This window comes from Xiphophorus maculatus, chromosome 18 (assembly GCF_002775205.1).
Source record: "Xiphophorus maculatus strain JP 163 A chromosome 18, X_maculatus-5.0-male, whole genome shotgun sequence".
NCBI classification, from domain to species: Eukaryota; Metazoa; Chordata; class Actinopteri; order Cyprinodontiformes; family Poeciliidae; genus Xiphophorus; species Xiphophorus maculatus.
In genome coordinates this window covers 28,306,423-28,318,764 of record NC_036460.1, presented here as the reverse complement: position 1 = coordinate 28,318,764, position 12,342 = coordinate 28,306,423, and the positions used below count along the sequence as shown (strand labels likewise).

The window sequence follows — 12,342 nt, the reverse complement described above, 5'->3', positions numbered from 1 at the left end:
GGTAAAAAACAGGAGGGAATACATCAGAAGGTGGAGGAGGGAAGGGAGGAAAACAAAACAAAAAAAAATAAACCATTGATGGCGGCAAAGGTTTAAGAGCGGGAACGAGAGCGGCTGTGACGGGGCGAGTAGCGGGGAGATCCTCGGCCACGGCCTCGGGAATTGCTGCGGCTGCGGCTGGCGCTGCGACTGCGGCTCCGGCTTCTGCTGCCACGGCTGCGGGAGCGTGATCGTCCGTAACTCGGGCTGCGGGGACCGTCTAATTTCACACGAATGTAAGCAGTCTCTCCCTGGCGGACACAAGAGAACTTGACATTGAAAAGGCAACATTCCTGCCTCTGGCCGAAGTTACAGACGGGCAACGATAAGGGCTGGGCGTCGGCGTGCGACTAAAGGAACACTTCGTTACAATACTCACCGCGACGCGGCAAAGAATCATCACTATCCATGACAGATCATCAAAACCCCGTACACATACCTCGTGGGAGCGGAATTTGGTGTTGTCCAGCTTTCGGACGGCATAGGTCATGTCCTCTTTGCGCACAAACTCTACAACTCCGGTTCCGTCCCTGTAAACGTCGGCGTAGCAGACGTCGCCCGCCTCGCGCATGTGGTCCTTCAGGTCCTGCCAGCTGCCGCTCTGAGGAAGACCTGGACACAAGGACGACACGCAAGGGTCCAACTATGAAAAGGCACAACATGGAAAAGTGGAATACTTTTATTGTGATAAAACATATTTCTCAGAAGTTAGTGCACCTGCACAAGGTGCCTGTTCAATAATCAAAAACACATTTTTGGTTTATGAATATTGAATTTTTGGAAAATCTGGATTATTCCCCCACCAATACGTTCAGTATAATACAGTCACGGTAGCAGGAAAATCCAGCAGTAAATTTTATGAACAACATAAAACAAACAAAAAAAATTACGTCTGAACGTAATTTCAAAATTTTCCTCTGGTAAAATTGTGTCTTTATTCTGCTGATATGACTTTTTTTCTTGTAATTAAAACTCCTCATACCCTGGCCCTAATACTCTGTCAACAGAAATAAAAGTCTTTTTTATATATATATATATTTTATTATTTTTAATTTTGTTTTTAGAAAAGTAAAGCATTTTTAAAGATTAAAATCAGAAACTGGATCTGGTATGAAGAAAACAAAGATCAGACTGTTTATAATTCATGGGGAAGGACAGAGCTTTAATGACGGGTGATGGGATAAACGTGATGCTTGTCTCTGTTCAGGTATTTTTAAAGCTAAAAGTTTAATTTCACTGTCAGTATTAGAGCTACACAATATCAGACAAAAGTGAATAGCGAACACACACGAAACAATGTGATTTGAAGAAAAAATACTGAACACTACAGAGCAGGGCTGAAACGATTCCTCGAGTGATTTGAGTACCTCGATTATTAAAATTCCTCGAGGAAAATTTACTCGAAGCTTCGTTAATTTGTGTTTTATTATTTAGCGCACTGTGTTCCGGCCGGGACATTATTTGTGTTGCACGGAGCTCTCACTTCCGCCTCTGAGTTGTTGGCGAATGCCAAGTGTTGGCGGCATAATGTCCAATTTTCAAGTTCGGCCCATGGGGATTTTATTGATTGATGATAATGCCCGAGTTTTCATCGAAATCACTGAAAACTCGTCATATTAAGCATCCTTAATATGCTTTTTCCTCCCGGAGCTGCTGGTTGAAAGTGAACAACGGGACGCGCGAGCGCTGCGGGAGTATTTATACAGATGAGCGGATAGACTGAACACGGCGGGCGGCCGAGTAGTTGATGCTCACAGTGCAAGTTTACGGACGACCCGCACAATAAATTTTATATCATCCCGGTCTGAACAAACGGGTGGCGGAGAGCATCGTAGCGGTAGATGAGATTCTGAGTGTGACAAACGAAGGTGCCGTAAATATCCCGTATTGCTCCCCCACCCTCTTTCTTACGTTTGTCCCCTGGTCGTGTGCCACACACACACACATTAGGTTTGTTCGTTCGCCCGCCCCCAACCCCAAGCCCCCCACTCCAGGCGACACTCAAACCCAAAGCTTGACAGGTATGGGGAAAGGTGAAAGTTCGTCTATTAAACTGACTGAAGATGAATACATAAACCAAAAGCAGGAGCATAGACATTTTTTTTATAAGCGTATTTGTGAGCTTGCCTCTTTATTATTAAATTGAATATAATTTTTGTATAATTTTTCTTCTGGTTAACTTGGAAAGTGAGCAATTATTGTTACAGGTTAATTTTCTAAACTGAGCATCCCTAACTGTTAGGGAAGCTCAAATATGAAAAATTGGACTGATGCTGATATCTGATAGTAACACTGGTGTTATGCCAGATTTACCAATATTTTATTTTAAAAAATTTTATCCGATTACTCAATTAATTGTAAGAATAATCAATAGATTACTCGATTACTAAAATATTCGTTTACAACAGCCCTACTACAGAGAAAGTCTCCTTTTCATATGACACAGTGCAGGTACAGTACAGGTCATCATATTTATTACAGTCCAGGCTGCTCTATTTGATACTGCACACACCGATGTAGTGAGGATGATAAAGCTGCAGTAAATTATGCAGCCCTTGCCAACACGCGTCTAGACTTGAAGCACTAAGTGCGACAGATTATTTTGAGCCTCACATTTAAAGGCCGGTCCATAACAGAGACACACAGGACCAATCATACACACAGAAACCTGGAGAGAAAATTCTCCTGTCACGTTTATGGACTGTGGCAGAAAGTTGGAAAAACCCCACACATGCACATTGTTTGGTATAGGGTTCAGCTTACATTTGTGATCAAAGAAAATGCAAGAACTCCCGAAAACAATGTTCGAATTCTTGTGACTTAGTTTGGTGAAGGTATTGGACCAGAACTCAACCTTACAAAGAAACACGTTTCCGCTATTGAATATGGACTTTAGAAAAGCCAAATCAATATTTAAAATAAATAAAATGATCTAATATTATGTTACTGCTCTCTTTTAACTCAATATGTACAATTTTCATAGATATTCAACATAAATCACTTTAATCGGTTCTATTTACCAAATTCCAGCAGCGAGGTAAAGGACTCTTTCACGGTTCCTGTGAGGCATTCAGGTGCCAGAATCATGTAGTTTCAAATAAAAAAAACAATCTGGGACACAACACTAATTTGGAAAGCTGGGGATTTATTGCCGACCATAAACTCGGATTTAATTTAGTTTGGTTATTAAACATTATGAAAATGTAAAAACTAAACTGCTAATTTGCACTTGCGGTGAGCTGTGTGGAATCAAACCAGAGGCGGTGGAAGACCATGCTGAACACATTTCTTCATCATTTGCATATGTAGAATGTAGAGAAATATGCAGCTGTCAGCTTGGATTACCATCAATAAGCAGTTTGGCCAATGACCCCAACAATTAGCCAGTCCCAATGGCTTTGAGCTGCATTCAGTTGGATTCGTCACTCGCCGTGACGCCAACTACTAGCATCCAAAGCACTCCTTGCACAATAATTAAAACAATTTACTTAAACATGGATTTAAATAAACTGAAAAGATAAACAAGGGTTGAGATTACATGGTAACATTTCACTGTTTGTTTAATAATTCATTAATAATTCAATCTTATTCAAGGTTTGTGGGCAGGACAGCTGTTTTAGTATATAAAGCTGGTCTGAAATGTACAGCTGGGCAGGTTAGCCAATCACATGTTAGTGTTTATTTGACCGTTTTAATTACTTCACTGTATATATGTAATAATTATGAAATTAGTAGGTTTCATTTAACACACAAAAAGTGTTTTTAAAAAGCTTAATTTAAAACGTTTACCTCTGCATGCATTTAAGTCCTGCTTTATCTGACTATAACAATATGAAACCAATGTTATGTAATGTTAATTATTGCATAGCAGCATTTAATGCTAGCTGCCAGACAAGTAGGAAACATTGTATTTCTCTTAATTTTACACTTTCAAGTATTGAGGAACAATTTTTGGAGATGAGGATGTCCAATACCATGTGCATCATTGATTTACACGAAAAATAAAAACTTACAGAAATTATACTTGCTGTTATGCTTGCTAGTTTTCTGATGTTTTTTTTTTTAAAAGTGAGACACCCATATTGGATTTTGAACTACAGCACTTTTGTAAATAGTATCCCAACTAAAGATTACTTCATCAAAATTGTAATTTTCACTGGGAAGTCTTAATATACCAGTTACAGAATGCCACAATTCAACCACAGAGTGAGAGTCTATTATTAACGTGGTGTTTTACTGAGTCAAGAGACAATAAGCAACAAAGCGGATCGTTCATTTATTTACCTGACACAACGACCCGGTACTCTGAGCGTCTGGACGGAGGTCCATATCTCCCCCTCGGTGCTCCACCGATGCCCCCATACCCGCCTCTGGAGCCTCTGCCGCTCCGTGGGAACTCCACCCGCAGTCTGTAGCCGTCGTAGTCGTACCCATCACGTCCGTAGACCGCATCGTCGGCGTCCCTGTTGTTAGAAAACAGGAACATGTCATGAAACCCATTGAGAGCGTTGATGCCGACAGCAGTGCATGGTAAATACTGAGACGGGTCGTCGCCATATTAATGCATCTCAATCCACGTTGGAGACTCTCGCAAATCACATTATGAAATTCAATATAAGAAATCGACTCGAGGCTGGGCAGAAATAACACTGCCGCCAAAATGGCGCAATTAAATGTATGGATGTGCATCAGGAGAGGCTGTGAATGTGTGGAAAAGTGTTGCGATTTCAACATTTATAACAGAGTGCAGCATGTGTTGCGACCGGACAGCCGTGTGTACTTTGTGATTTTAGGAACAAGTGAAAACACATGAAAGGCGAAACCACGTTTGGTAAAGAGAACAATGCAGGTCCAGGAAATAGCCGGATCCCCGAGCAACGCGTTGACAACACAATGGCATCGGTTACGGCTCGGTGGGCTAGCCGCTGCTAGCGCCTCACCTCGGGTCTTCGAACTCGATAAAGGCGAACGGCGGACCTCCTCTGCGGTTCTTCAGGTCGATATCTCGGATCGTCCCGTACTTGTAGAACACGTCCTCCACGTCTTTGGTGCGAATATCCGGTGGGAGATTCCCCACGTAAATTCGGCAATCATTGTTCCCAGCGGGGCCTCGCACAACACCCGACATGGCTGCTGCTAACTTGGAAAAAAAAAAAAAAAAGACTGAGGACGGCGGGTTGTTTGCAAGCTTCAAAACTATGGCGTCCAAAAACACCTAGAAAACCAAGTGACTCTAAAATCAAGGATATGGAAAGAGAAACTAATCAGAAAAATGTGTAGAAAAACCTAATATCGCGACTAATGTCTCTAGAACAGACAAATGTCTTAAAAAGTCAGGATCACTTCTCAGTTCTTCTTTAGTGATACGCCCATTAAAACACACTTCTGCCAGACCTGACACATCCGCCATAGAAACTAGTCCAGTGAAAATAAATGCAACAAAAGTCACCGGTTTGATGGATTTAAATTTAAGTGAATATAATAATAACGATAATAATAATAATATAATTAATTATAATTGATAATTAATTCGTCACTGGCTTAAACGTATTGTGTTCAATGCATAAAAAAGGCATTGATCTAATTTATAAAATATGAAGCCTTGGACGATCCTGCAGTAGACTTACAGCACCTTACACAAGCATTCTAACTCTTTGAATTTTTTCACAGGTTTTCATACTATCACCGCAAACTGTGATGTATTTTATTTCCCAGATTTTATGTGACGGAGCAGGAAAATGATGAAAGATTTTCAAAAACTTTAAAATACTGTAACCATAGAAAGAATGTGGGCATTTTGACAGTCAATTTAATACAAAAATGCTCTCCTTCTCCTAAGGGGAATCTAAATGTTACTGTAACCCATACTACACTTGGATAATATGGATTTAGAAAACAGGTTAAAATGCTGTTGCTGACCTATAAATATGTGCATTAGCAGAATCTGTTTATAGACAGACTATAAGGCTTTGGGCAAACAGGTCAACAGCAATTGCATTGATGAGTTAACCAAGGAAATCACAAACTGTTTACACTTTTCTTTATTGTCTAAGGCAAAACAAATTAAAGCTACTAAGTGTAATCCAACAATTAACACAAAATTATCAAATATTGAAAAACAATATTAGTACAACAAGTCTTACCAACAGACCTGCTTCAATATATGAAGTCCCCAAATTAGCTAGTTAGGTAGTTCTTCAACCACCACATCATTACTGACCTTACTTTTATGTTAAACACTTTTCATAATTTTTTACACTATTTAATTTAACACAACTTGTTTTAAATCAAAATCAAATACAATTTTATTTGTATAGCACATTTCAGCAGCAAGGCATTTCAAAGTGCTTTACATCACATCAAACACAGAAACACAAAGTCATCAAGTAGGGGGTTCTTGCTTTTGCATCCATAAAAGGTTTACCGGTTACATTCCTACTGTGTTATATGGAGCGAAATACCTGTTGGTAATAGGTATGTTGTACCTATTACCTATAGGTAATAGGTACAACATATTACCTATTACTCATTTGTTCAGTAGATAGTAAATTCAAGCTTTTTTTTTGGTCTGATTATATTTATTTCAAGTGTTGTTCCAAAAACACATCTTAACTTTTACAAGTAAGCTGGAGATGTTTTCTTTCTTTAGTATGTCCAGATAATTTAGTACCAATTTATTTATCTTACAAAAATGCATAATGTCATGTTTTAATATGCAACAACTACTTACTCTTTAAATTAAATTCAAACATGTCAACCACAGAGGTCTGGTCTGTTTAGCAGTAGATAACACATCAAGTTATGGCTTATATAACTTGACGTTTTCTGAGCTTTTAGAGTTGCATTCAACACATTTCTGCCAACACTCAATAAACTCTGATTCCACAAACTTGAGAAGATGCAGTGAGGTGGTTTGACTTTTAACAAATCTTGTCTTCCTGTGTTTTTACACATAGGATAAAGATATCATGAATGTTTAACTGTGTTTTAAAGATTCTCTATTTACGCTACAATAATCCCCTTCACATCTGACAAATATGTTCTTGCTGTGGTTCCACTGCTCAACACAAGAGGGCGCTCACTCCCAGTTGATCAGTTATTCTAACAGGCAGCGAGAAAGATTGTCACAAACAGAAAACTCCTCCGTTCCAGTAGGATTTTAGCCAGGATTCTTCACTGTTTAATCGGAATTCAAATCTAGTTTGCAGAAATGTAATTTTAGTGTACAGTCAATATAGGTTATTAATACGGCATTATTTGTAAATATACTAAAATTAGTTTTTCACAATGTTAAATGAGAAACTTTATGATCAAATTAAGTCTATAAAATGAATAAGTAAAAGTATAAGTATATACCTGAATATATTTATATATTGCATATTGTAGTTTAGTTTTAAATGAGTAATTGCATGCATACCAATGACAGTAATCTTGTGATGTAATGTGGACTATATTAAATAGGATGAGGTGTTGCTAGGATTGCTATTCTGAATATTTCACAAACTGGAAGAATATGTAGGCCCATTTCTTTGTTAATTATTAGCTGTGTCAGAATAAGTGCCCCATAATCACGTCACTTTAATTTGGGAAAGTGGTGTTAGCCTGCTGTAATCACTCTGTTGCATTGTGCTATTTTTATCGATTTTATTACAGATAAATTGGGAATGCACCTATCTGAACATTTGGGCCGATGTTATAACCAATATTTACCAACGTTATATAGAATATATATTGTCCTTACACTTATGACACTATTAAATTATCTCACCACCTTAATTGCTTCTCTCCTTAAGTTAGACACCCCAAAATCCTGCAGGGGGGACTGAGTGTGTTGTTTGCTCAGAGCACCAAACAGGTTAGGACCAGCCCTGTTCACAAATGTAATTTGAGAGCTACTAAAAACATTTAAAATACTAACTATTTAAGGACTCATACTGATAATTATCCTGCTTAATACATTCTTATTACACCTGGTTATTCCTTCACAACAAAAACGTGCCGTTCCATAAACAAACCAGACTTCAACCGACAAGCATTTTTATTGCATTTGATGTTTATTGTACAGAGAATATTCCTGTGACTGACAGCATGATGCATTCAGAGGTCAGCAGGGAGCGCAGGGGCTCGTTAGCTCAAAGCTAATGCCAGGCATTATTGTTTTTACCTCTGAACAACCAGTGCTAAACGCTAAGCTAAGCACATTCATTCCACTCAGAGAAGCAATAGAGATTTTCAGACAAGGGGATGAAGAGCATCATTCGTTTGATCACATAATTAGCAATTGACACTACTTGATGTAACTGTAGTCCATGCTAACAGGTCAATATTCTCATAGGATTAAAGAATTGACTGTTTGAGCACTGCATTACATTATGCAGAGGAAGTAGACATTTCTTTCAGACATGAGAAGTCCTGATTACATTCCTGATTGTCTTCATTAAACATTGCAATAAAACACTGTCAGCTGTTGTCATTCAATATATTCACACATCACCTATTTTTATCTAGTCTAAGGGTTTATTGTGCTACTCACTGGGGATATAGCATAAGAAAGACAATATAATGCTTAATAATTATGTCTTTGTTCAGTAAGCATGGCAGGAGCCAAAGGTGCGATGTCCGGCCTCGCCATAGTTATCACCGCCGCTGTATTTCCCCTGACATGCCAGACTGTTCACCTGAGAGGAATAAAATAAATAAACGTGACACAAAAGCAGGCAGCTATTAAACCTGGCATCATAGTTATTTTTATGTGCAGCACATGTCAGGAAAAAGTACCTCTGCTCGCTTAACAAACTGCTCCGTGGCGGTTTTTTCGTTCTCCTTGTGCCCTCTCCAGGCTCTGAGGGCCGACACCTGCAGGGCCCGGCCGAACGAGAACGTCAGGACCCAGGGCTTGGCCAGGGGGCAGTTGTTGATGGCGTTCAAGTGGACGGAGGCCTCTTCTTCACTCTGACCTCCAGACAGGAAGCAAATCCCTGCAGGGAGTAAACCATCAGTTTGGTATCTTTCTGTTAGGTAAATACAGTTCTTTGCAAATGGGGATTTACATAAAATCTACCAGGGGTAGAATGGAGTGTTTTCAAAAGTGTGTGAGTGTTTCTGGTCGGCAGTGGGTGTAGTGTGACTGACCCGGTACGGCCGGGGGAACGGTGCGGCGCATGGCGGTGACGGACGCCATTGCCACCTCCTCTGCGCTGTACTTGGTGGGGCAGCTGTGTCCAGGAGTGACCATGTTGGGTTTGAGCAGACTGCCTTCCAGATAGACATGGTGGTCTGACATGGCCTTGTACACTGCAGCCAGGACCTGCAGCACACAAAAAGTTTGAACTGAATGTTGTTTTTTTTTGCTAAAGTCTTAAATAATTCCATATTTTTCTGTGATGTTCTTTCCAAGTAAATTTTTTCCCCCCACATTCCTGAGGCTCTTTTAACGCTCCAGCGGATCTGAGGAAAAAGACTTTTTATCCTGTGTGTGGTCTGTCGGGTCGCACTGAGCACCGTGGCATGCACTTTACGAGGTTTTTTTTGTGTGTGTGGTTTCGGAAACTGATGGTCTGACACACTGCCTCTTTCCATTGTCAGACCGTGACATTTGCCACGCTCCTCCTGAGCATTACTCTAAAAGATTCTCCATTATCTTTTGGCATATATAAAAGATATGTGCCACATCTTTTATATATGCTTAATCACCCGGTACGGCCGGGGGAACGGTGCGGCGCATGGCGGTGACGGACACCATTGCCACCTCCTCTGGGCTGTACTTGGTGGGGCATATATATATGCCCCACCATTTTAAAGTTAATTTCAGACCTTAATTTGGGATACATATATTTAAGTCTTTTTAAGTGTGTTCGGACAGCCTGATATTAAAAATACAAAAACCTCACCTTCTCTGTGACATACTGGCAGCGTTTCAGGTCGTGGTCACCATCAGGTAAAATCTCTGGCTCAATGACGGGCACAATGCCATTCTACCCAAAACATCAAAGATTCTCAGTCAATCTACACAGGAGTATCAGTCCACAAATAACGTGCAGACTATTGATTCCTCTAACCTGCTGGCAGATGCTCGAGCAGCGCGCCAGCACATTTGCATTTTCTGTGATTGCCAGTTTCGATGGATTGGAGTCGCTGATTTTGAGCACGCAACGCCACTTTGCAAACACCGCTCCATCCTTCTTATACTGCGCACAGCGCTCCGCCAAGCCATCCAGACCTGCAGAGAAAGGTTTAAAGCTGAGCTGCAAATCCTTTAAAAAAAATAGAGCCAATCTATAAAGATGAGCTGATCGGACCTTGCGTGGTGGTTTCCCCGCATGTTCCCGCCAGAGGAACGACGCCTTTGTCAACCTATCGAGAGAAGAAACTTTGGATTAGTTCTGACCTGCATCACGCTGCACGTTCACTGGAGAGCGGACGCACCTTGACCCCAACCAGGATCCCCCTGTCCCTGATCATTTTCACAAAGGGAACGCCATTATCAGAGTGCTGGTAGAGGGTCTCATGGAAGAAGATGACTCCTCCAATGCAGCTGTTGATGCGATCATCCGCACTGAAGAGGATTTGACGGAACTGCCTGCGGTTTTCCTCTGTGTTCTCCACCCCGACCTGGGCCAGCCGCTTGGCCATGCTGCCTGCAGAGAAAACGTCCAGATTTATCCATCAGGATCATCTCTTTGGAGTTCAGACAATGTGGTTTTAACCAGGAATCAGAGGTAATCAGAGTGCTACAGACCCACAGACTCATCTGCAGCCAGGATGCCCTTCCCTGGAGAAACTATGCGTAGAGCCGTCTCATGGAGCTCCCTCTTCTGGCCCTCGGAGAGAGTTGGGAACTGGTGCGTCATCCTGGGACTGGTGGAAGAGTTGACCTTCTGATGATCCGGTTGCTGGCGGCAGGAGAAGGGCGGCCGCCATGGCATTGGCAAAGCACAGTCAGTTGTATATTTACAAGAAGGGGGGAAAAAAAGTTCTTAGCTGGAGCCTTTTTGTATGTAGAAATTTAATTCTATGGCGCAAAAAGTGGGCGCTGCTAGAGGGGGTGCCAAAATGATGGTGGAAAAATATTTGTTTTTTGGCATTTTCAGCATTTAGCTGCTTGTGGGTCTGTAGGTAAATAAGAGAGGGGGGTGGGGGGGAGGGGTACCTATAATGTGTCTCCATACACATCAGACAATACATATTTGCTCTCCTGATTCTATCTAATGTTTTATGTTTTTCACTTCAAAAAACATAAAAATCTTACCAAGTATTTTTGGTCTAGTAACTAGACTAAAAATATTGTTCTAGCTTTTATTAGTATCAGAAATAATTATTTGAACATTTACATGTACGTTAATTAATTTTATGCATCTTTTCCATTCAATTTAAAATATGAATGGTCACTGAGTCTAAAATAAAAATAACAAAAATATCAGGGGAAATTAAATAGTACAAAAATATCTTAGCACATTTGAAATAAGACAAAACTGACTTGACTTACATCAAACTTTTCAGGAAGAGCTTGTTTTAAGTCAATAATTCTAAAATACGTCTAAAATAACAATAAAAAGAAGGAAAATTAAACTATACAAAATAATTTTCTTCATATTTGTGTTTCAAAGTACAAAACAAAACACATATTTTTGTATCGTTTAATATTCTTTCATTTTTATTTCAAACTTAGTGACATTCATATTTTAAACTTGATGGAAAAGATGCATAAAATTAATGAACGTTCATGTAAATGTTCAAATAAAGATTTCTGATGCTAATAAAAGCTGGAATGAAGGTTTAAAAAATGTTCTCCATGCACAATAAAAAAAAAAAAAAAAACAGTTTAGGTAAAATCTGTTACCAGACTGCAAGCACAGTCAGCCAAATATCATGCTATCAAAAGGAAGGAGAGATAAACCATCTTACCTCCCCTGATGAGGTGATGAGCAGTGATAGTGTCTCTCTGTCAGCTCTGGTTTGTATCCAACTCAAAGTGTGTCACACCTTACATGAATACACCCCTGGGCGGAGCTTACACTCCCACCTCTGCCCTACATAAGTTAGAAATCTTGATGAATCATTGTTCTAGTACGATTTGCCAACATTTTCAGGTCCACTTCCGACTTCTTTTTACACAAGTGAAATCATTCCTATATTTCTTATAGAAAATCGCAGAAGCCCACCTAAATCTGAAGCTCACAAGCAGCTTTTAATGAGAGGAATCCTTCTCTTTCTCCCTAAATGCCAGTTCCTATCACTGTGCCGACAGCAGCCATTAGGACTCAGGCTACGTCTCAAAAACCTACATCATATATCCATAATCTC

General features: G+C 40.1%; 2 protein-coding genes across 3 annotated transcripts; both read right to left on the bottom strand.

Annotated features, from left to right (window-relative positions):
- Positions 1–5,418, bottom strand: LOC102236359 (serine/arginine-rich splicing factor 1). 2 transcript variants are annotated; one of them, XM_005810962.3, is made up of 4 exons: positions 4,980–5,416; positions 4,324–4,502; positions 479–651; positions 1–290 (listed from the first exon to the last, which is right to left on the bottom strand). In XM_005810962.3, exons 1-4 carry the CDS (start codon positions 5,165–5,167, stop codon positions 93–95), a joined length of 738 nt encoding a protein of 245 aa, XP_005811019.2. In that variant the 5' UTR covers positions 5,168–5,416; the 3' UTR covers positions 1–92. The 2 variants fall into 2 exon arrangements, with proteins under 2 accessions (XP_005811019.2, XP_014328763.1); XM_014473277.2 differs by having other exon boundaries at positions 176–651; positions 4,980–5,418.
- A 2,641-nt stretch (positions 5,419–8,059) lies between these two features.
- Positions 8,060–12,026, bottom strand: LOC102236105 (fructose-bisphosphate aldolase C-like). The gene is made up of 9 exons (XM_005810961.2): positions 11,944–12,026; positions 10,778–10,931; positions 10,465–10,676; positions 10,338–10,392; positions 10,098–10,258; positions 9,930–10,013; positions 9,172–9,346; positions 8,818–9,017; positions 8,060–8,717 (listed from the first exon to the last, which is right to left on the bottom strand). Exons 2-9 carry the CDS (start codon positions 10,887–10,889, stop codon positions 8,625–8,627), a joined length of 1,092 nt encoding a protein of 363 aa, XP_005811018.1. The 5' UTR covers positions 10,890–10,931; positions 11,944–12,026; the 3' UTR covers positions 8,060–8,624.
- Between the last annotated feature and the right edge of the window lie 316 nt (positions 12,027–12,342).